The sequence below is a fragment of the Dendrobates tinctorius genome, unplaced genomic scaffold, assembly GCF_039654945.1.
Source record: "Dendrobates tinctorius isolate UK_male_01 unplaced genomic scaffold, ASM3965494v1 ptg000250l, whole genome shotgun sequence".
NCBI lineage: Eukaryota > Metazoa > Chordata > Amphibia > Anura > Dendrobatidae > Dendrobates > Dendrobates tinctorius.
This window is the reverse complement of record NW_027361917.1, coordinates 28,239,939-28,265,142: the sequence shown is the minus strand read 5'-3', so window position 1 is coordinate 28,265,142 and position 25,204 is coordinate 28,239,939. Positions and strand designations below refer to the sequence as shown.

General features: G+C 41.9%; 1 protein-coding gene across 1 annotated transcript in view; it reads left to right on the top strand.

Moving 5' to 3' along the window:
- The window catches only part of CRIM1 (cysteine rich transmembrane BMP regulator 1), a 1,013,901-nt gene that overhangs the window by 813,088 nt on the left and 175,609 nt on the right, over nt 1-25,204 (top strand). The window contains exons 8-9 of the mRNA XM_073557600.1: nt 2,750-2,878; nt 24,329-24,485. Coding sequence (XP_073413701.1) covers nt 2,750-2,878; nt 24,329-24,485 — 286 coding nt within the window. The remainder of the gene's footprint in view (nt 1-2,749; nt 2,879-24,328; nt 24,486-25,204) is intronic.

Here is a 25,204-nt window from a genome sequence, read left to right as displayed (position 1 = left end):
TAAACCAGAGGTTAGGAAATCAAGGCAAATGTTTGTTATCCGATGAAAATTCACATTTCACTGCATTACAATAGCTAGTGGTTTACTTCACTTCTTGATGTAGTTTTTCAAAATGTACAAAATTGTTATTATTCATCCTTCAGAGCCTCAATCATTATTGAGATAGAAAAAAATTATTTCAGCAAATGCTATTGGCTCCCATTAGTTAATACAGTTTCCCTAAGTTCTAGTTGGCAGTTTTCATTCCTTAATATGTTTTCCAACTCCCCAATATGCAGTTTGCAGAATGATTCAAATGTCTGAATTTCTTCTTGTGGGAGCGTGTCTCCAAGTAATATAGGCTAAATGTGAGGTATGTGTGTTTCCAGAGTCCCTCTGTCTTCATTAGCTCATATATCACATACATTAACAGCTCATATAACATATTTCCACTTCATATGTGTTATTGTTTTGTTATATCTTGTTTTCTCTGCCCTCCCTGAGACTGTGGATACTTTCCCCTTGCTCTCTTCTTGAGATATATGTATAACCACCTCCCTGTTTCTGTCTCTAACCCTGTGAGAATGGAGAGGCAGAGCAGAAAGAGAATCTCAACCATGTTCTCAGATTTGTACCAGTTTTTCAAAAAGCATTTGGCTAGCTAGAGGACTTGTAGGCACTCTCCGGCAGCAAGCTGGTAGGAAATGTGAAAGATTTTAGTGAAGATTATTTAGATACAATAAATATATGTGTATACCAATGGCGCTCAAGCGTACACCCACAGAACACAAAGCAGCAAGTAATAAGACAACACACCACTCAAGTTGTCTCCATAAAATAATAATAATAAATAAACCTGATAGAAACTTGCGCTAATTAAATGTGTCTTGGTTAAATAAAGATATCTTATGAAGAAATCTATTACCTTTACTGAAGCTAAAAACTGGCGAGGCAGGGAAAAAGGTCTTCAGAATGCAGGGTGGATTTCCAGGTCCTTTCCCAATAATACTCCCCGACACAGGTATATAAAAACTTACTGGAGCTAAAGGGTGCTACCTCCTAGCATGCCGCCGTCCCGGCCAGTGACTGGCGCGCAGCTGGAGGTGTATATCGGCAGGCTGTAAGAGTACCAGCCGCCGCTTGCAAAAGCAGGCCTGCAAGGTCCAAAAAAGCTGAAGGACCTTGCGTGACGTCACAGTCACGTGATAGATCACGTGACAGGCAAGAAAGCCCTATGGGGCGCTGATGGGGCCAGAAAGCAATGGCAAACCTACGCGTTGCGGAATTCACTGATTCTTTCTTCAGGGCAGTCACTGGCCGGGACGGCGGCATGCTAGGAGGTAGCACCCTTTAGCTCCAGTAAGTTTTTATATACCTGTGTCGGGGAGTATTATTGGGAAAGGACCTGGAAATCCACCCTGCATTCTGAAGACCTTTTTCCCTGCCTCGCCAGTTTTTAGCTTCAGTAAAGGTAATAGATTTCTTCATAAGATATCTTTATTTAACCAAGACACATTTAATTAGCGCAAGTTTCTATCAGGTTTATTTAAGATTATTTAGATAGTTAAAGCAAATGTACAAAGAAAATAATCTGCAGATGTGCACATAGCCGTTTACTACTTAATATTTTATTAGATTGTCACATTTTTCTTTCTTGACACACTTGCATGTCAGAAGATTTTGACCAAAGTTAAACTAGAGTTTTAGCTGTAACTAACGCTGAGTTTATAGGTAAAATATATCTTCTTGTTAATAATTCTTTAATCACTTTGTCATTTATTTTTGCTTTCTAACTCTTAGTCTAGGAAAGAGTCCATTGGAAACTCGTCTTAGGGGATGTGCACATGGCATCTTTTATGCGCTGGTGAACACAAATCGTTTTTTTAAAGACGCTGCCCACTACTTTTACATTGATGGCCTATCCTTATCTGTTATCAGTGGCACTGACCAGAACTACTTACTTGCGGAGTTGGCCGTCTACTTGTAGTGGGCAAGGCTTGGTACTGTATATCCGCCTCCTATTCAAATCAACAGGAGGCCGATATGTATTACCCTGCGGCAGCCACTATAAGTAGACGGCCAGCTCCACAAGAGAGTACTTCCGGTCTGAAACCTCCAAAACCGATAGCAGCTGATCGTCAGGTTGTTGCACCCCAGCCGATCAGACATTGATGACCTTTCCTAAGGATAGGTCATCAATGCTAAAGTAGTGGTCAACCTCTTTAAGTAGAAAACATTTTAGCAAAACACTTGCTGTGTTTTTACGGAGTCATCTTCTTTGACATCAATTGTGTACTTTTCTTTCGACAGCTTTTTATTGGTTTTATATATTCGATAGTGGAAGATAAAGAATAGTCAGATCACCTTTTTTAGGTGTTTTACAGGTTTTGATGCCTGAAGTAGTAAAAATAAGTTAGAAAAGAAGGAATACATGCACAGCAAGTCTTTTTAACATTGCTGTACATTTGCTCATTTTTTTGTTTGCGTTTTGTTAGTGCTTTTTTAGCCACTTTCACAAACACTTATTGTTCTGTAACACGGATTGCATTTCACATACTCAGATACATCCAATGCTTCTAGTAATAAGGGTACTTGTACTTCTATAGAATTATGGGTTTTATGAATAGGCAAAGAACAGTTTGTATTGTCTTGTAGCATGAGTGAAAAAGAACCTTGAAATCTGTGATTCTGAAAATAATCTATGCTGAGAAAAGATCTAAATATCTGTACTGGTCTTAATAAAATGCAATGTCCATGTCCTTTTCTGCAGAACCTACGTACATCACCATGGCTCCACCAATATGTGATCTGTTGATTAACTGCTCTCTGACTGAGAAGGACTGTAGTTATGGATTCCGGTTAGATCACAATGGCTGCCGTACCTGTCAGTGTAAAACAAGTAAGTCATTTTTAGTTGGTCCTATTTCACAAAACTTGGCCTCAGTCTTTTCAGTGTAAACTTCTCTATTTTTCTATTCGTGGACTCTTTATTTCCATAATCTTTACATGTATATTCTGCCTTTTTTTGTATCCGTAAAGTGGAGAATGCCATTTCATATTGCTGGGGTTTACGCATACTTTGTCAGACAGATGCTTAAAAGATGGCATTATGTGCTGTCCATTCACATTATGGACCCATTGTCACTCTGGGTGAGGGAGAAGCAAGGTGCACAACAATGGGGAGAGGGAGGGGAAGCCCAAACACTAGGGAAGGGGGGAGTGGAGACCCCTAGTCAGATCTAACGACACCCTGTCTTGCCTGACGTCCCTAAATAGGTTCCGCACCTATTGCCGAGCAGGAACATAATCCCTGCCTTACGTTAGCGATAGGCCCTAGATAGGGATGGGACGGGAGAGGCGCTAGTTAGCCCCACTACAACTAAAGACAGTGAGGGTAGATAAACTAGGGAATACACTTAGCTTGTGAAGACCACCGAGATATCACGCCAGCAATCCTTCAAGAGTATTCCAAGAAGACACTAGCCCACTACCAACCAGACAGAGGGAAATTTAGCTAACACCAGCACCTTGCTCGAGAGACTGTAGGTATTTAAACCTTCACCAAGGGTATGTTAATTGGCAGCAGAAGGTGGAGGTAACTGTTGGATCCTAGAGGGAGAAGGATATCGCTCCATAACAGAGAAGCAAGAATCAAAAAGGTGCTTGTAGAGCTAATCGCAATGACCTACAGCCGGATCCAGGATGACTGTCACACCTGAAATGTATGAGTTTGGTCCATGACTCAAACCAAAGTCAGACATGTCTCTTTATTTTACATATGATCAGTCTACAACAAAAATATGTGAAAATAGCTATTGGCAATAATTTTACCACGTGTTCTCTGTAAAAAGAATGGAAAGCACATATACATGAAAAACTGATCTTCAAATGAGGCCGAAGTCTTATGTATGGGATAGATGTGCCGTTACCCATGTTCCGGTTTTAATTCTAACACAAGAACATATATTATCGTTCTTTGAGCCCGAGTCTCAGCTCGGTGGCAAGTCATTAGTAGCATGACTACTTAGTTCAGCTCTGCCAAAGACATGAATCCCCTTAAGTAAGTCAGCAAACTTCATTAAGTGCCAAACTCATTTTGGCAGTCTAGTCACTGTCTTTGCTTGGAGATTAAGCCTGCACGTTCATAGTTAGCGCTTTCATTGAAGCAAGTGTTCAGATACCAGACCTGTTGTCATTGCCAATTATCTCAGAACATACAGAGTCTATTTCATAGGAGTGCACAAAAGGTATGTGGATCCTGAGAACAAGAGGAGCGTGGATCCTGGTGATGTGACATTTTGGAACAATATGAATCTAGATGGGATTTGTGGTTCCACAGTGCTGATTGTCACTGTGAACGGCAGTATGTTTCCATCCTGGGCAAATGGCGAATACACCGTACTAAAGAGGACAATATCGAGAATACACAATTTGAATTAGTTAATAAAAAGTTGTTCTTTTTATTTTAGAAGATAGAGTATGGCCTGACTATTACACATGGTTGGCATTGTGAGTTGAGTTTTAATATGGTGACAGAAAAGCCCCTTAAGTCATCAGCCGTGACAGCTGCTAGGAAGAACGTGAAGCAAATCTCAACAGTGGCGTTAATTTCCTTCAGAGTGAAGATGATGTTATAGCAGATGTCCTGATCGTTCCTGCCATCCTGGTAGAAATAGCTTGAAATGTACTGTGGTAGAAGAGGATATGGAAGACTTTGAACTTGGGGACCATCTAATTCTTATTTTAGCAATTTACACAATCCAGAATGCGGTATCAAACCTGCCTGCGGATATTGGGACATGCTGACAACATTTGTTTTTTATTGGCACATTTTGTTTTTAATCGTCGCTAAACTGCGTTTCTCCACCTGTCACCTAAAGAGAATAATTTAGACTAAGGGATTTGAGAAAACAGAGTTTCACATAGCGACCTGCCATATTAGAACGGAACTGTACCGATAAGTAAAACATTCTCTGATGAATCCAAATTACTTGGAAACATGCCACTGTATTTATTTTTTCGGAACTCAAGAGAAAGTAACATTCCACACGAAGATTAAGAACACGTTATAGTCCTGAAACGCGTTGGTTGTTTGCAGGGGTTTTCTCCTAGTAGATCCAGATAATAATAAAGAATATTGGATTGCAGCCTATAAACTCTGATCTGGAATCTGGACCTATATTTTCTCTTCTGTTGCTGAGGAACCTGGAAACTTTTTCTTTGCCCCAGTTTTAGATAGTTTTTAGAAGACATGGATATTACTCATGCCACCTGATTGGTTAGACCGAGAGCTCATGCATAATATATTACTTGTAGTAAGTTGTATTAGAGTGAGGTCAGGATGGATGGAATTTGTGAAGACTGGTGCGCGGTGCCCTTGCGTGTTGGTAGCAGCTGTTTTTTGGTTTGTTGTTATTCCCGGTCATCAGAGGACACATTATAGGACTGTCAGTACCTGTTCCTGCTTTGTTTCTTGTCTTGAATGGGGACAACATATCATGCCGAGGATCAGTGGCATTCCATTTTCAGAATCTCATAAAGTTCTGAGCTTCTAGCAGAAATGTGCTTTGCTATCTTTGAAGCCTTGTACAAAGGAAGTTTGGTTGCTGACTATGAAAGAGACAGTCTCTATCTGTGAAATATCAAGGATTAGAGCAAAATTGGTATAAAGCATATACATGGAAGAGGAAGATATGTCTCTCACAGCATGGGGTGGCGGAGAAACCTTCATCCACCGCGCATAATTTTGTCACCTCTGTCAAGGATCCGATTCAGTACTTTTTGTCTTAAAAATCCACACACATCTTTATAGCTTTATGGAAAAGTAGTAATAGATTTTTAAAGGGTCAAAACGACGGAAGGAAATGTATGACCCTATTTGCTCACTTAGATCAGCTAATTTCCATTCAGCAGTGTAGGGCTCAGTTCACACTTGAAATGTTTGTGTTAGGAATACACTGACTGCAGACTGTAGTCATCTATATCAGTTTTTCTGTCTGTCATTGGCATGAGTTTGGTTCCTTTTATACATGCCAACCGTTGGTATTAGACAACCACTGATCGGTAAACACTACCAATTGTCGGTCATTTAATAGCCCGTAAAGACAGGCAGATGGCGGTAAACAATGCCAACAGAGTGATCTTTAATTTAAAAAATGCAATAAAAAGAGATGAAAACCTATGTAAACTAAAATGGTTTGAGTAAAAGTAAAAGCTCAGCGCTCAAAAGTCAAGCCCTCATTAGCGGAAACATAAAAAAAGTTATGGGTCTCAAAAAATGGCAACACAAAACAAAGTTCACATTTTTTGACTACTAAATTATAAAATAAAACCTTTACCAGTTTGGTATTACCGTACTGGCTGAATCATACCAGAAGGGCATTTTTACCACTTAATGAATGCCATAAAAACAAAAAAACTATAATGGAATTGCTATTTTTCACCTTTTCCCTTTTTGCATATAGAAAATTACAGCTCTTCAAAGGGGGATGAAGAAGTAAAAATGGAAAATTTCCTGGTCATCAAGGAATTATAGGGATTTGAAAGCCAAAATTTTGCTAAAAAGAAACCAAAAAAGTTGCAAAGAGAATGATGAATTGGGGCATTCATTTTTCTTCTACAGACTTACAGTATAGCTAATTTCTGAGATTAAAAGTAAAAGCTAAATATTGAAAAACATACTTTCTATATAATAGAGGCTGCTATGTGCTGCTGATTGGTGGGGGTCCAGGTCCTACTATGAAGTGTACAGTTGAAGTACATGAGCTGGGCACATATAGTGGTGTACAGGCATAATAGGAAGTCTATATGTGTTGAGAGTGGTGAAGGAACCCATAAACTTATTATTGAGTCAAGCTGCTCATGCTGGAGTGGCGCACTTTAGACCAGTGGTTTGAGCAATCAGGGAGGGTCTCAGAACCTGGACTACTACCAATCAGGAGCATCTTATCCGAGCATGCTCACTCATCACTAATAGCTATCTTTTAGATATGAAACCTTTCTTCAAAGGGGTTTTCCACTCCAGAGCAGAGTTTCCGCAAGCAATGAGGCTTGCCAAATGCTAAGAGTGTGTAATAAACTCACTATCAGGATTGGACTCTACTAGCATTTTCAAACTATAACCTCGCTATTGCAAGTATGCGATTTGCCATAGTTGTTGTCATGTATTTTCATGTGCCAGGCAGCTTCTTATCCACTTGTCTAAGAACATAGCTGCTCGAACCCGCTAGCAGAATGAAATCCTATAATATTGCTAGTATTGGGAATCTCCCTGCCCGCCAAAAGTCTGCTGTGTGATGGAAAACCCCTTTAAATAGTGAAGATACCCCCACAAGTAGATACTCCGTTGTATGTACCAGTGATAGAGTACTGTAGAAATCCCCTCCGCTGCTGTTGCTGGTTAATAATATTCACTTGGTTACATTATAATCCAAAATCTACCGCAGAATGGAAAGGTGAGAAACATAACGCATAAGATAACAGCCAGGGATGAGATAACAGGGTGTAATGGGAGAGTAAAGGCCCCGTCTCACATAGCGAGATTACTAATGCGTCACCGATTTTGTGACGCAACAGCGATCTCACTGCATGTGACACGCAGCAGCGACCGGCCCCCCTGCTGGATATCGCTGATCGTGCAGGAATGTCCTGGGCCATTTTTTCGTTGTCAACGTCCGGCTGGCCAGCATGCATCACTGTGTTTGATCACTGGATTGTTGCTGTATCGCTGGTGAGATCTGCCTGTTTGGCAGCTTACTAGCGATCATTTAGCGACGCACCAGCGATCCCTACCAGGTCGTGTCATTGTCGGGATCGCTGGTGCGTCGCTAAGTGAAACGGTAACCTAAGGAGCATAGAGGAAAGTCGTTAAGATCTTAACACAAGTACAGTAGAAAGTGAGATCACACAGTCAGTGAGACTCCTTTACAAAAGTGCAATTCACATTCTGCTTTATCCCATGGTTTTGTGTCTGCAGGTAGATTTGGATGGAGAATGATCATAGCTTTAGTGATGCAGAATAGTTTGCTGACCGGTGGGGAATTTTAGGCTTCACTCGTTAGTATATGAGAATAATCAGTGACGTCTGAATGAGGCCTTAAGAACATGTGAAGTTTAGATGTAGTAGAGGCATTATACAGGAGTGCTATGGGACCTGTAGAGAGATAGGGGGACCTATTCTGTTTGTGATCCAGGTCTAACAGACGCGTGTGTAATCGCATCATTGCATTTCTCAGAATCGGGGTTAAAAATGTCAGAAGGATGGCTGTGATTTTCTGATGAAACACCTTTTCTCTGTGTATATGACTTTGTCATTCAAAATCATGCCATACTCTGCTCACATTGTTGTTAGCAAATACACTTGACCGCCTCATTAGAAGTCAACGGGCTCAATTAGAGTTCATTAAATCTGTATTACAGCAGATCTGTCAAAGCATTTACTGCTCAGGTAATAGCAGAAGCCACGACACTAAGGGTACCGTTACACCTAGCGATGCACCAGCGATCCCGACCAGCGATATGACGTGGTCAGGATCGCTGGTGCATCGCTAGATGGTCGCTAGTGAGCTGCCACACAGGCAGATCTCACCAGCGACATCGCTGGGGACGGGGGTCGCTACTTACCTGTCACACCAGGCGATCCTGCGTCCTCCCGATCCAGGAGTTTCTCGCGCGATCAGCGATAACCAGCGGGGGAGCCGGTCGGAGGTAAGTATCACATGCAGCGATATCGCTAGCAATATCGCTGCAACGTCACAAAATCGGTGACTTTACAGCGATATTGCTAGCGATATCGCAGTGTGTAACGGGGGCTTTACATGACGACAATTTCTACATCTTTAAAGAGAATCTGTCACCAAGCTTTTGCTACCTACTCTAAGAACAGCATGATGTAGTGGGAGAGACCTCGATTCCAGCCATATGTCACTTAATTAGCTGCTTGCTGTAGTTTTGAATAATATCACTCTTTTATCAGGAGGCGATCACGAGAGGCTAACCCGATGTCATGTAGTCCTCCATATTCATAAACTTTGTATAACACAGCCACCACTAATTGGCAGCTTTCTGCCTATGTACATTAAACACAGAAAGCTGCCAATTAGTGGTGTGGGCGGGGTAAACAAAGCTCAGCATTCAGAGAACTGCTAGATCTGCAGCAGAGAAAACAGTGATTACAGCAAAACTACAGCAGGCAGCCTTATAAGTGACACACTGCTGGAATCAGGGTCTATTTACCATTTATCATGCTGCTCTCAGATGGGTTAGCAAAGTTCTGGTGACAGATTGTCTTTGAGAACAAATCTCCAGCTATGCTTTAATAGTACTGTTAGCCTTATGCAAGACAAGGCGGACTCCCCGCAGTGGACCCTCTGGACCGTGGCACCGAGGGGACCCCAGACAAACAACCAGGTGGAACCGACCCCTATACAGGGATCGTTAGGAGCAGGTCCAGGGGTTCGAATGCCACGGCTGCCGGAACCAAGAGGGGTCGGAATGGAGTGCAGGGACTAACATGGGAAGGCTGGTCTGGAGTAGGACACTAGGCACAGACACGGGTAGGCAGGACTGGAACAGGACTGCAGGTACGGACACAGACAGGCATGACGGGGCTGGACAGCAGGTATGGACACAGGTAGGCTGGACTGGAACAGGACTGCAGGTACGGACACAGACAGGCAGGACCGGAGTAGGACAGCAGGTACGGACACGGGTAGGCTGGACTGGAACAGGACTGCAGGTACGGACACAGACAGGCAGGACCAGAGTAGGACAGCAGGTACGGGCTCAGACAAGCAGGACTGTAAGGAAGCACAAGGCAGTAAGATAGAGTGGAAGCCGCTAGGCAAACCACAGGACCTAGAAAGATGTTAGAAACAACAACGATCAGACGCCTCCACTATGGGACGGCGGCCTGATATAGACGCAGATGTGCCACCATTAGTCCGGCGGTGCTACCGGGTGAGGGCACCGCCGGCAGATAAGATCACAGGCGGAGAGCCGGCCGCGGCCTATGGCGCATGCGCAGGGCTCGCAATGACGTCACAGGCCGCGGGCCGGTCAGAGGAGGACGGCGTCGCTGGAGCAGGAGGGAGCGTGGCTGCGGCGCAGGGTGAGTATGAGCACTCGCGACGGGGGGGCTGGTGAGGTGCGCGACAGGAGGCACGGAGACCGTGACAAGTACTTGATTGCAATTTATCTCAGAATCTGAGTTTGCTATCACTACATCAGATCATTCTGGTCCACATTTATCAAAAGTGGCCATTCTTACTCCAAATTGTTAGTGTACTCACGTCAATTCCACCACTCCATATTGATCAAATGTGGTAACTTACTGATACATTCCTTTCAGGTGTGGTCATATACTTGCAATTGTTACATTAAAATTTGTAAACATTGGCCTGTAATTCATCGAAGTGGATGCAGAAAAAATGATTCGTGTTTCACACCAGTATCACCCATCTCTGATAAAATGTGCGGAGATGGGACATATGGGGATCTGATGCCTCAGCTGGTCTAATTCAAGATGAGCTGTGTCGTACCTTACACTAGAAATCGTACTCTTGTGCTTGCACCTTTTAAAAGGGTGGTCCGGTCCAATCGCTTAGTCTGCAGTGACTCTGTGTGACTGCAGACTTATGAATCCCCCAGCATACACTGCGCTACGGGGATTCGCCGGTTACATACACTATGTGCTGCGGGGATTCGCCGGTTACATACACTATGCGCTGCGGGGATTCGCCGGTTACATACACTGTGCGCTGCGGGGATTCGCCGGTTACATACACTATGCGCTGCGGGGATTCGCTGGTTACATACACTATTCGCCAGTTACTGAACCGGGACCTGAGGGTACATATGCGTTATCCATACTCCCGGCCGGGACCCGTCTAGTGGACGCGGCCTCGCTCCATACACTTAGATGACACTCAGCTCAGAGTCAGATCAGGATTTGTTCGGAGTGTCATTAGCATAATAGGCCCGATTCACTTACGTGAGAGAATCTACACTTATCAGACCCCACCCTAATTGTGAGGATTGAGCCACAAAGTTTATTAGAAAGTTTCATTTTTCATTATAAAATAATTTAACTTAAAGGGAAGTTGTCACATGGTACATACAGTCCGGTCTGTGGACAGCAGGGAATGAAGAAGGAGAAGCCGAGCAGAATTATATATAGGTTTGTTGGAAAAGATTCAGAAAAATTTGCATTTTATTTATTGAAACCCCTGGTATTTATATGTATAGGCGCCAAGTGGGCGGAGCTACTCAGTGATTGCCAGTTATCTCTGCATGCACAGTTATACAGGGAAGACTGTCAATCACTGAGTAGGACCGCCCACTGGACTCCTGTGCATACAAACCCCAGGGATTTTGTTGAATACATTTCAAGGTTTCCTGAAACTTTTCCACAAAAATGTATATCAGTCTGATCAGCTCCTCCTGCTCCATATCATCCTGCGTGCAGATCAGAGACCACTCTCAACATGACTGGTTCCCACTAATAATACAAATAAAGAACCACTCTAAGCTGGATTTACATGTGCGGCCAAACCACACGTCGTACTACAAATTGCAGCTGTTTGGCGATGCTCTATTTGGTCACCCGATCTCACAAATAAAACATGTTAAAAGTGTTTCAAATGTAGAAACGTCATCGCAGAACCACAATAATTAGTAGTAGAATGAGAGCACCACACCGCGGTGCATGTGAGCCCAGCTGTAAATCATACGACAACATAAATGATTCATGAGAAAGTCCTATCAATCCTTGAAATGGTTAAACTTCCCCAATAACTACACTGGAAAGCCTGGCTAGCTGTAACTACACTCGGAAGCCTGGCTAGCTCCATTTTTTTTCTTATGCTATGAAAAAGTCACATAATTAGTGTGGATTTACATTCCTGCACACATGTTCCTGTTTATAGAGGAGACAAATTAGTAAGGTGCTAATAAGATGCTATTTGTCTAAGAAAATATTGTTGTATATGTTCTCCAGGGAGCTTAGATTAGTCACAAAGACATTTCTAATGTTTCCTGTGACATCATTCCTTTTGGTTGCATCTCTGAGGTTTTTAGTACTAATTGTCAATATGGCAGCATTTTTGCAGTCTCTAGATGAAGTTGAAGTACTTGAGTCAGTAGGTTCACTGTAAGCAATGTAGAGAAGCAGCTGGTGGAGCCTTTAGGTGTTGGGCTGCATAAGCCTGGCTAATAGTTAAGGTCTCGCTCACACTAGAGTATAACACGGCCAAGTGCTATGCAATGTTTTATCAGATAGCACTCAGCCCAATGTTACACTATGGGGCAGTGCCGATTTCGATTCGACATGAGAAAGCAATCGCAACATACCGAGGGCGTTCCGATTACCGCGGACACAGAGAAGGAAGAAGATGGACAAATTAAGTTCTCCATCTTCTGTGTGTGACTTTAGTCACTACTCACAGACAAACTGTGAGGCAAGCTAGTCAAACATTCTGGGGTCAGATGCCAAGTCAGCACATAGTAAGCGAAAGGGAATAGATAAAGGAGTAGTCAGGTAACGGTCTGAAGCCCGAATACCAGGAAGATAGCAGAACAAAGCAAAGAGGCTAGGCAAACGGATGGTCCAAGGTCAGGCAGCAATAGATCAACAAACAGAGAACAGGAATACAAGGTAAAGCACCACTGAGCAAATGCTATGATTGGCAGAGATCGTTGACTGACAGCTTAGCTAAGAAGCAGGGTAATCATTTAGAACAGGGAACACTTGGAGGAAGCTCCCAGTCTCAGATTGGACGGCTGAGCTTTCTATCCAATTACCCAATGTTCCACTGCCCCCTGCACTAGATTGGATTACTGAGCTGTCTATCAAAATACTGACGGCTCAGCACTCCCCTGCACTTGATTGGACGGCAGAGCTTCCATTCACTGTGTCCATGTCACGTATGTCTCAGAGGCTACAGACCGTCACTCTGCATCTGACTGCAGAAGGTCTCAGCAGTTTGCATTGCAGACTTCTTCCTGCTCCTTCTTACTCTAGGACCCAGTGGCAACCTTCCATCGGCTCTAGTTGACACACCTGGACCGGGGTGTTTATAACTCCCAGCTTGCTGCTGGAATTTGCCAGTTATATTTCTATTTTCATTTTCCTGTTGATTCTTGGAGCTATAGCAGTCAGCTATCTTCCTCTTTGGTGATTGGAGGACGTTTGTGTTTCTCTCTGAGTCTAATCAAGCAAAGTGTCCCCCTTGTTTGTGTATCCCATCTGTCTTTACTGGTAGTGGGAATTAACTAGTGCTCATTCTGTCCTTCCCTATGCTTATAACCAGGGTCAGGCAGAGTTTAGGTATCCTGCTCGGCGATAGGTGCAGAACCTATATAGGGACTCTTAAGGCAGACAGGTTGACGTTATATTTGCCAAGGGGTCGCCAAACCCCCTTCCCTAGTATTGGGTTCCCTTGCCCTCATCCCTTTGTGTTGCACTTAGTTTATCCTACACTGTGTGTGAGAGTCCAAGAAACCCAGCGGAGAAATCATGACACTGCACCTGTGATCCGATTCTCTCATGCAAGAGAATCGAATCATACTAAGGTGACACTCTGATGAAACCCTGACAAAGTTTGATACAAGTGAAATTAGAATAATATGCCTGGTTCACTCGCATGAGAAAATCAATTTCTGTATGATCAGAACCTTATAGTTACAGTTATAATAATATTGAATAAATTTTGTACTTATAAAGTGACACCATATTACTCAGCAATTCCATGGTTTCATGTAGAAACCCAATTATACATTTCAGGGTTGTAAAATAATCAGGATCTTTGCAGTTTGTAAAGAAATAGGAGTGATGCATGAGTGAGTCAACAATCAGTCAGTGTGTGATCAGATATGATGTGCATGAATTGTGGTGGTTACTGCAAAGTGTGAAGGGAACAATAATCTAGAAAAGGGGTAGGAAGGTGAGATAGGTAGATTAAGGAGTGTGAGACGCTAGCTGAAAAAAAAATGTTTTGTAAATTTTGGAAATAATTCTGCCTGCCCGAGGTATCGCATTCCAGAGAACTGGTACAGCATAAGCAGAGCTTTGAAGATGAAAGTAGGAGGTTTGGATTGTAGAGGATGATAGTCTTAGACAGTTAGCAGAACAAAGAGCTTTGGAACTTTGAAAACTCTGAATTCACTGAAAAGCAACATTAATTATTAATTCTCACCAAGATATTACTCTTCACAGAACGAAGCATGAGAGTGCATGTGAGAAGGAGAATGCCATCCACTGTTTTTCTGACATTATTTTCTAAGTATTAGTCTATATCATACCAAAACATGATTGAGAACTGCAATAATCATATTTCTCAGTATTAAGTTACAATGTCCTAAATACTTTGATGCAGTTGCGCCAGAGCGAGGGAATGTCTGTAGATAGAATGTCCATTCCTTTGGCTCATGGAGGAACAGATGATTGTTCGTTCACAATATTGATAGTGGTAAAGCATGGGAGAACTCACTGTATGACTGCTCAGTTATGTGACGTAGTCAAACAGTTATGTTTAGAGTTGAGCGAAACAAGTCGGTCAGATTCAAAAGTCGCTGACTTTCGCCAAAGTCGGGTTTCATGAAACAAAACCCGACCACAGTGTGAAGTTGGCCATGCAGTCGGTGACCCAAGCGCCAAAGTCAGGTTTCGCCGAATGCTTGCACGTGACTTTTTTCAGTCAATGAGAGAAGCGGAGCGTAGCGTAGCGGGAGCGTAGCTGGAGTGGAAGTGGGAGAGCGAGAGAGAGGGAAAGAGAGAAGAGAGAGAGAGAGATTTCGCCGCCTCTAGGGTTAAAATTCATGCCAGGTGTGTTTACAGTCCTCCACTCATTGCCGACTTTTCTCTCCATTGACTTGCATTGGGTTTCGTGTTTCACGACTTTTCCCGACTTTTCCCTATTGTCGGCCGATTTCGTTCAACTCGACTTTTGAGAAAGTCGGGTTTTATGAAACCCGACTCGACCCTAAAAAAGGCAAATTCGCTCATCTCTAGTTATGAGGGTGCAGTGCTCCTAAGTGCTGCCGAACACCGCTTTCCTAGCAGGAAAAAGTAACTTTTAGATATGGAGTTTTCAGAGGCGAAAAACTGCTGAGAAATATGCCATGGAGATAACATTGCAATAAGGTAATTAGAATATGTGCACATATAGAATGGCTTATTCTGAAAATTCTGATGAAAATATACGGTAGGCTTGTTTTAAGTATTGTCCCCTTGAATGATGATGTAGTTGAAGAAAATGAAAAACGTAAAAATGGGAAAAAAGATTCTTCTTCTTCCCTCTTCTGTAGATGACATTAAATGATCAGGCACGTAAGATTTACTTGGAACGTCTTGATACTAAAGTGCTGAAAGTAACGTTTCAGGCGATTCATGCTGTCCAAACCTCGGGCAGAATGAATCACAGTCCGGCTGCACCATTGCAGCCAGGTATAATATTCCTGGAAATGCTGTGGCATGTCTGAGAAATTACACTTTGAAGATCTGTTCCCAACACCATTGCAGGTGAGTGTACGCATGAAGGAGAGACCTGTCAATCACCCGCAGAGGCGCTGGGAAGAGCCGGCCAGGGGCGGCCCTGAATTAGTCTTATCTCTGGCTATGGCCATATGTCACATTTTTAAAGTACGGTATATTCTCACGGAAATGTTGCAGCATTTCAGAGAATAGTACTCCTGATTGTAATCGTGCAGCCAGGCTGCGATTCATGCTGCCCGCGGTTTGGGCAGCATCAGTCGCCTGACAGATTCCTTTTAACTTGGCATTTACTGTCCTTACAAATGTATAGTTACGTGGGTACAGCCAAGGCGTAAATTTATTTGCAGGAAAGGGAAGTAGTGACAGTTTGTGGATCTTTTGTTATATAAACTTTAATGCCATGTTAAAACATACACATATAAATAAAATCACAGCGGGGAAGGACGATGGCTTCATTGAGTTTACAATTCCACGACTCATTGACTTGAGCCCGGTTGATGATTTGTGACAGTAAAGAGAAAAGGTTTTCATATAAAGTCAAAACACCTCCTCACGCTACAATGAAATGGTCCTTGTCACAGACAGGCCTATAAAAGGCTTCATGGGACATGACAGACAGTAGAGAACGGCACGACGAGCCTTCGTATGGCAGCACGCAGAGGAGAACAAGGAAACCCATTACACAGTAAAATGTCCCTTGATTGTTTCAGTCTAATTTTTTTCTCAATCCATTAAGTTATTATTACTATTCACAACATTTCACTTGCAGTTTTCCTTTATTACGGAGCATGACGCTTTTCAGGCAGAACTAAATAACAAAGAATGAAAATATTACCTTTCCTATTCAGAGGCTGTTAACTTTCTGTTGCTGTACATGGGATATTCGCTGGATTTCTAATAGTCGCTGACTACACGTTTACACGTTGCCATTTCTGTCATACTTCTTTTAATAAAGTGTATTTCTTGAGAGTAGATCAAAAACTATCCAGGGTGTGCACCCCAGGAAACTGAATTTAACAGTTGCCTTTGTCTGTAAAAACCGCAGTCCTAAATCCTGTTCACATTACACTTATATGGCTTCTGACTGATGCAATCCAGTGGCATTTATCGCCCAATGGCTCCCATGGAAAAAAAAACCTGTGGATTCTGTTGGGTGAGTTTGTGCACTCTATTACACTTGCTTTACACCTACACCTTCTCTTTGTAGTATATCAACTTATATTGGCCTGCTGTAGGTCAAGAGTACAGTCTTCTTTCTGCATAGTAAGATGGCTGGGAAGGAGCTATTCCTCTCATCAGGACTGGCAGCCACTCTGAGTGCCTAAGATTTTAGCACCATTAGGACCAATATGGCTGACAGCGATGGTATGAATGACAGTGGTAGCTGCCTTTGGAGCACAAATAGCGGACTTTTTGAAAGAAAGTACAGTTAAGATACTGTTTTATTTTTAATTCTCAAAATAAGAAATACTGTGAAATTAATAGTTTCATTAAAACCAACAGTTTTTTGCATTTTACTTCATGTATGTAATTGAAGGCACCATTAATAAGATGCCAAAATTAATCCCCTGATGAAGCAATATGCGAAACACAAGTCTGGCTACTGGGCAGTGTGGGTCATGTGGTTCTTCTATATGGCATTTGGAGGGTATTATATTTAATGTCCTTATGACTTATTGTCACGGGCAGCTCAGTGGCTTGGTGGTTAGCACTGTTGCTTTGTTGGAGAAAACCGGAATACCTACAATAAACCCATACAACTATGGGGAGAACATACAAACTCCTTGCAAATATTGTACTTGGTGGGATTTGAACCCAGTCTTCAAGGTTACAGTGCTAGCCACCGTACTGTCCATTTTTATGGGTCTTGTGGTCCATTTTTGTTTTTTAATAATAAAAACTAAGCTTGTAGTTTATTGAAACATTGTAGAGGATAAAGGCATTTAGCAATGGTGCTCTACTTGCTTTCATGGAGTCAGATTGTCCAGGTGCTAAAGTTCTACCTTCCAGCAAATCATAGATTAGTATAGAATGGAATGTGGCCAATCAGTTGTCCAAGGATTGGCAGATTAACTGACAGATTAGAGAGATAGTAAGTAAAACGTCAGATTGAAGCTATGTGCCCACGTTGCTTTTTTGATGCAGAATATTACTGAGCAGAAACGGACACCCTCTTCCCGGGAAAACGCATGCGTTTTATGAAGCGCTTTTGTAAGCGTTTTAGCATGCGTTTTTGCAATACAATTGTATGTATGTGGAAACACATGCGTTTCCACAAAATTAAGGAACATGCTGCGTTTTTTTCCGTTTCTGCAGCGGAAAAAAACGCACCATTAGCACATGTGCGGATTCAATTATGATTACATGGGATGCTTTTCTTAAGCGTTTCCGCGGCAGAAACGCGCGTCTAAAAGCGCCACGGAAATGCTTAAAAAACGCAACGTGGTCACACAGCCTGAGACTTCATGAAGTGACAACTAATCGGGCACATTCGCGTATAGTTTCAGCCTACAATGGCAGAATAAAAGAGTTAATCTGACAGATCATATTTTAACAGACATTATTTGCAGATATCATGAAGATTTGTTCTCATATTATCTTTAAAGATTGTCATTCCATTGATGCAGTAAATGTCCAGTTGTTGGATGGTTCTTATAGCACCTACAGAAGTGCGTGTTGCACTTCCGTAGGTTCTGTTCAAAATGGAAGTTAATGAAAAAACAAAAACTGGAATTTTTATTGGAGCAGGAAGCTCATGGTACTTCTTGCAAACTAATAAAACATAGTCTAAATTTCGGAATACGTAATCATGCCCTAAAGAGCGAAGGAAGCACAAACCCCCAGATCCTAAAATGGTGTTTTACGATAGAAGCCCTAAACCTCTTGGGTAATTTTATCCAGACATTACTCTGAAGCTGAATGAAGATCTCATTTTTAGTTTCCAATTTCTTCATGTTTCAAGCTACGTATAAAGAACTTGTATCACAAATTCACCACCTAGGTTTATTGGCACTGGTGATGTTTGGTATCTCACTGTACGTTTACGTCCTCTTTAAATCTAGCTCACAGAGGGTCAGTCTGATAAATTAGTAGGCAGAAACAAGATTTCATGGCGTTGACACATCATCCGTCACCAGCACTAAGAGGTTCAGCAGTCCGGCCAGAGATTAATGTGGAAGAATACCTGAGTGACTCTTAATTGAGGAATACATTTGATGCAGGTAAATTACTTTGAATGAGGGTCTCTCTTGTAGACTCACCAGCATTGCATCTCTGTGATTGGAAACCTGAGGGATCAATATGACCTTGTAAGACGCGGCGGTGGCAGGCATGCATAAACACCTGTACCTTTCTGACCCAGCAGGGGTCTGTTCTCATTAGACGGAGCAGAGCAGAGTACAAATATATCACTGATTGTGACTGCGTCCAGCAGGGTGCTATCATCCTTGAAAACATTATATGCAATCAGTGGGCTTTCATGCCCAGCAGTTAAGTGCCTCTCACTGTGGTCAAATTAACATAGCCACTAGGATGGGACCCCTCTCTGCAGAGGTTAATTGTTTCTTTCTGTGATTTTCTGGGAACGTGAAATTGGGAAGTATTAGGTGATCTCACCGGTAGTATATGTTGCAGCTTGTTAAAGCGATGCAAGCCATTATTGAGGTTTGTAGAAATACCTGTACGGTGTTTTTGATGTGCACATTTAGGATAGTGCCATGTAAAACTACCTTTAATTAAGCACAAATGTATCGTAAATGAGACCTAGTTTCAAGGGACTCCCTCCATTTCTGCTTGCATATCATAAATAGAGTAATCCTTTAATCATTACCAATTATACCTCCCAAGCTTTCATCTTAGTACAGCATGCAGGAAATTGTGCTCTTGCCTTTAGCTCCCTGATTCCATTATCAGGATATTCATTGCTTAAAATGATGAGTCTGTTACCAGTGTCCTAAAGCGTCTCTTGTAGAGCATGTGAAACTGCTGTCCTAGCTGTTGTAAAGCTATTTAACGCTTCCCAGCACAGAGCGCAGCGTCTTGTGTCAGAACCTTTCTCTTTTACACAGCAGTGACATCACTGGATTTTGTCACGTACCATTACATTATTCATAAGTCATGTGTTATAGTTCTACAGATAACCACAATTTCTATAGCCATTTCATCATCTGTCACATTTCCAAAATTATACATATTTAGCACTCAAAGTTTGCAAAATAACCTATAGTTTAACATAAAGTTTGGCATTTTTGTTACAAATAAGTACTCGCAGTGTGAATTAACAGGCTCGTCCAGTTCTTGAAGCCACCAAACATATTAGACTAATATTGGTTGAACCTGTCAATAATGATGGGGTTGGCTGACCATCTAATGTGTATGAGGGAAGTTAGCGCCCCGTCACACATAGCTGAGTCACAAGTTTTGTGACACAACAGCGATCTCACCAGCGAGATCGCTGTGTGTGACAGCGATCAGCGACCGGCCCCCCTGCCGGTATCGCTGATCGCTGTAGGAAAGCCCTGGACATTTTTTTGGTCGCTGGTCTCCCGCTGGCCAGCACGCATCGCTGCGTGTGACAGGCGGGAAACCAGCGATCAGCTGGTAACTAACGTACACATCCCTTAGATACCCGATGTGTACGTTAGCTACCAGTGCGCTGATGCAGGGAGCTGGTAACTAAGGTACACGTGCGTCCCTTAGATACCCAATGTGTACCTTAGTTACCAGCTCCCTGCATCAGCGTGCTGGTAACTAATGTACACAGGGATGCCGCGCGTTCGGCGTCGCTGTGCTGATCGCTGGTGAAGCTGTCTGTTTGACAGCTCACCAGCGATCACATAGCGACTTACCAGCGATCCTGACATGTTGATATCGTTGTCGGGATTGCTGGTGAGTCGCTATGTGTGACAGGGCCCTTAAGGATCCAGCATTTCTGACTTTTTGACTGTCAATCCTTCTGATCCCGAAGGATTGACCGCATCATTATTTAGTCAACAACTCTCTAATGTGTATGAGGGGCTTCGCAGTATGAGAGAGGTGACAAGATGGCTGGTCCTAATCGTTGGGTCAAGATAGCAAGAGACATTACTTGTTGTCTATTTGCAGTGGTAGTAAAGGAGAAATCTGGCTGAGCCTTCTTGTCTCCCTTTCCTACGTTCTCTTCTTTAAAAAAAAAATCCTGTCTATTTTAGCCCATGTATGCATCTCCCATTAAATAACAGTAGGAGCGGAGTTTTTTAGAACTCATTGTGCAGTATATCTCTTACTCTTCCTGGAACTATATTAAATAGACAGCAAGGTGTTACTATTTCCCTTGTCAAAGGGGCGTTTTCCTACAAAGTCAGGCATTGTCAGCCCTAATTAGATAATTTAAGAGCGTGCCGGGGCGCACCCCGAATTGGAAACACCCTGTTATCAAGTTACATTTCTTTATTTTGCAATAACAGAGGAACGACGCAACACATCCATAAGACAAGGTGATCCGGAACTATTAAAATAAGGCAAGTACAAGTATGGAATAAAACATACATGTCAGGAGAGCTTTTAGGTCATCTTTAAAGTTTACAGAACATGTCCACAGAACATTGTACCATTGCCTCTGCATAAAAAGTTGCATTGTTTATTCTGGTCCTTAGTTACAGCCAATATTGTGGCTTAGTGTTTCTCACATGCTCACTTCTCAGCACGTGACATGGGCTGTGACTGTCACTCAACGTCAGGTATACACACTCTCTCTGAAAGGCTATGGATTCTTTGCATACAGAGACCAAACTTATTAAAGTTTTAAGCTTTAATATAGAAAAAATACAGTGCTTACAAGAAAAGGTTTCAAAAGAGAAAAATAAGAGCCAAAATTAAACAAAACCGTTATAAATTTAAAATGAAGAAATAACAGAAATCACTAAACATTTGAAGTTATTCTGTTTTCTTGAGGGAGGGAAAAGGGGTTTATGGTTCACATCCAGCTGAATCAGACCCCCCCATGCAAACACATTCCCATTGTGTAACCCATCTTTTATATGCCTGGTCCCAGGCTCAAGTTTCCAGGACGCCTAGATAGAAATCACAAGTCTGTAACTGGACCATTGTCTAATTAGGGGGAGAATCTTGCATATTAAATACTGTGTTTCTTCCAACCCCTTCCTCCTACAGTAAATAGGAAATGGTCAGCCTGGCCACACACCATCTTCTCAAGCTTTGAAGCTTGGGCTCACCAGGCCGAGGTGTCGGGAAGTACTCATTCTGTAGTCTTAGGGATACCCTGCTTGGTTCTAAGAGTACAGAGGGGTTATGCCCTTTGTGTATTGTCAATCATGTGAATGGCGGACTTAAACTAATGTTATTAGAATGATGATAGAATTTTCCGTATAGTGATCCTTTCGCAATATCGTTGGGTTCCTTCCTTGTTATGTCAGTGTCTGCCTAGAGCTAACACTGGTCATGTAGGGCTTTGGTTAAAGGTAAGCACCGAGTTACCATTTTGCCTTAGTAAATAAATGCAATTTTTCTCCTTTGTGTTACTGTTTTATTTGACAGAAAGTAATACATTTCTGCTAAGCACTTTGAAGAACACTCCATTCATTGTTTTGGATGTATTTTGCCAAATCACTAAATTCAGGACTGTGTACTTGATGAAATAGCTGAATAGAGAAATGAGAAATGACGGAACATCAGTACAAGGTCAGCAGTTCAGCTTACTGTCAAGCGTCTCCTGGCAACTTTTTGCTTCTCCATGTGTATGACAAGAGCTTTATCTTGCAGACACCATGACTCGTCAGTATAGCAGGCTAAACATTTTGGAGCATGGCAGAAAATTAAAAGAAGGTCAAATAGATGTCTTCTCATATAAATAATTCTGTTAAATATGAGATAAAAAACTTTGTGAAAAATGTCCAACTTCTCCCATATTATTGTGTGTAAATATACGAAGAGTTAGTTACAATTGTCGAAACAGACAATTTTTTCTGGAGAGCCTGACTTTAATTTGGTCCATAATATGAGATCTTAGGGACTAAAGTGGTGCTTGAAAATTTTTGGACCCTCCAGAATTTTCCTTATTTCTGCATTAATTTGACCTAATCAAAATCAGATTGCAGTCCTAAAAGAATATAAAGAGAAGCAAATAAAAAGATGAGGCAAAAATATTAGAGTTTGTAATTTCTTAAATTATGAAAATGATCCATTGTCACATGTCTGTGTGTGGCAAAAGTGCGGTATGTGAACTTTTAAGATTGGCAGATAATTTGAAGGTGAAATTAGAATCATGTGTTTTTAATCATTGGGATTACAATCAGTTTTGAATTGGTGACCTCTTTATATTTAAGGAAAAGAAAACAGTCATAGTCTGATTTTCATAATGCATGTTTGTGGAAGAAACAAAGATTTCTAAGAACCTCAGAAGAAAAGTTGTTGATGCTTCTAGGCTATAAAAAGTTACCATCCATCTCAAAACCAAACCATCCCTAAGAGTTTGTATTCCAACAATCCACAGTCAGATTGTGTACAGTTGGTTAAATGGTACAAAGGAACCCAAAGTAACTTCTAAGCAACTAAAGGCCTTCATCATGAGTTCACCATCAGGAGGATACTGAACAACTATGGTGTGCAAAGCATGATCGCAGGTAGAAAGCCAATGTTCTCCAAAAAGAACATTGTTACCCATCTACAGTTTTCTAAAATTCACCTGAATAAGCAAGAAGGCCATTGGAACAATATTTTATGGAAGGATGAGACCAAAATAGAGCTTATTGGTTTAAATGAGAAGCTGTCATGATTCCACCTTTTTGTGTGTCTAGATGCAATGAATTACTGTCTGCCGTGCAATCTAGAGAAGGAGCATGCTGAGCTGTCAGTATTTGATGGACAGCTCAGCTGCCCAGGGTCTTGAATGACAGTTTAGCCGTCCAATTAGAGTTAGGGTGTTGCCTGAGCTTCATCCATGTGTCTCCTGTCCGGATAATTACCTGGCTATTTAGCCAGCTCTCAGACTAGTGCCAATTGTTGCTTCTTGCTCACTGGTGTATGTTTGCCTTGTTTCATTGTGCTCAGTTTTCTTATCTACTGCTGCCTGTCCTAGGACCGTGCTCCGACCATCCATTTGCTTTGACCCTTTTCTTGATCCGCTATATTCCTGATATTTTGACCCCTGGACCGTGACCTGACTATTCTTTTGTATCACCCCTGTGACTATGATGTACCCTTGTAGCTTCTGATCTCAGATCATTTGATTACCCAGCCTCGTGGCTTGTCCATAAGTAGTGACTAGCGGCACAGGTGCATTATGTTTGGAGAAAAACAAATGACTGCCTAAAACCTACTATGATCTGTGAAACACGGCAGTGGTAGTATCATGGGTTTGGTCTGTTTTCCTGAATTTGGGGCAGGTTGACTTTCCAATTCTTGATGGAACAGTGAATTTTGAATTATACCACAGAGCTCTAAAAGAAAATTTCAGGACATATGTTCATAAACTGAATCTCGAGAAAATATGGGCTATGTAGCAAGACAATGACCCAAAGCACATAAGTTCTACAGAAACTCTTTAAGTAAGGCCATACCATGCATCTAATAACCACCTAGAAGAGGCATGGCAGCTCAGGTCCCAGAGTCTGGGTGAGATTAATACCTTGGCACCACTTATACCACTGATATCAGGTGTCAATGTCTAGCCTGTTCCAAATAAGATATATTCTTGACCTCTGTTACAACAGTGGATTTATTTCTCTCAGACTTGATGAAATACTAAATTAGTTTGTTTTCATTGATTATGAATTACCGCTGGCAGATAAGAAAACAAAACTCATGGCTGTTACTTCTTTTCGCTTTATTATAACTTGAGTGTATTCTGTGTCTCTCCTATAGGAGAAGAACTTTGCACTGGACTTATATCCGGTTGTTCCCTGGACTGTCCCTATGGATTTCAGACTCACTTCCACAACTGTGAGATCTGCCAGTGCCGACCAAGACCCAAAAAGTGCAAGCCCGTGGTCTGCGACAAACACTGTCCGTTCGGCTACCTGTAAGTATTCCTGGTGCTTTGTCACTGTTGAAGAAATGTTAGTCTCATAAAAACTCGTAAAATTCTAGGATATGTCTCCCCGAAGCCCTGCAGCATGAAATAGTATTCTGAGACAGAAACACACTGCATTTTAATAAGTGTGCTGTCTGGCAGAAACGTCCGCAACCTCCGCATGTGCATATTTCTGCTGGAACAACTTCATTTATTACATTTATAGTCCATCCTCGACTATGTTGAGCTGCTTAATCAGTGGTCAGTGGCATCGGTGGTCCCCAATGGCTGCCTTGTGTACATATGTATTACCCTGTCAGAACATCCTAATGTATTCTTATCCAGGGAGCCCGGGTAGACTGTAGCGTATTGGTTACACCTGCCAGTCACACAGCCATACTGTTGTCAGTGGAAATTAAAATACCTGGTGGTATTATGCGCTTGTAGAAAGCAGTGTTTTTCCTGTTTTAATGACTTCTCCTTCATGCATATTTCAAGCCTGATACATTTCATAATAATTTTTTAATGTGAATAAAAAAAAATACTAGCAGTAAATTTATATTACTTATTTATTGAAATAATTAAAATGGATTGCATGTGCTGTAAACATTACGAACCAGTCACATAGTAACTCGCTTATAAAACTGACATCATTAATATTATATTACTGTCAGAACAATTAAAGTTTTTTTTCCCAGCCATTAAAATAATCTGAAAAGAGCCAATAA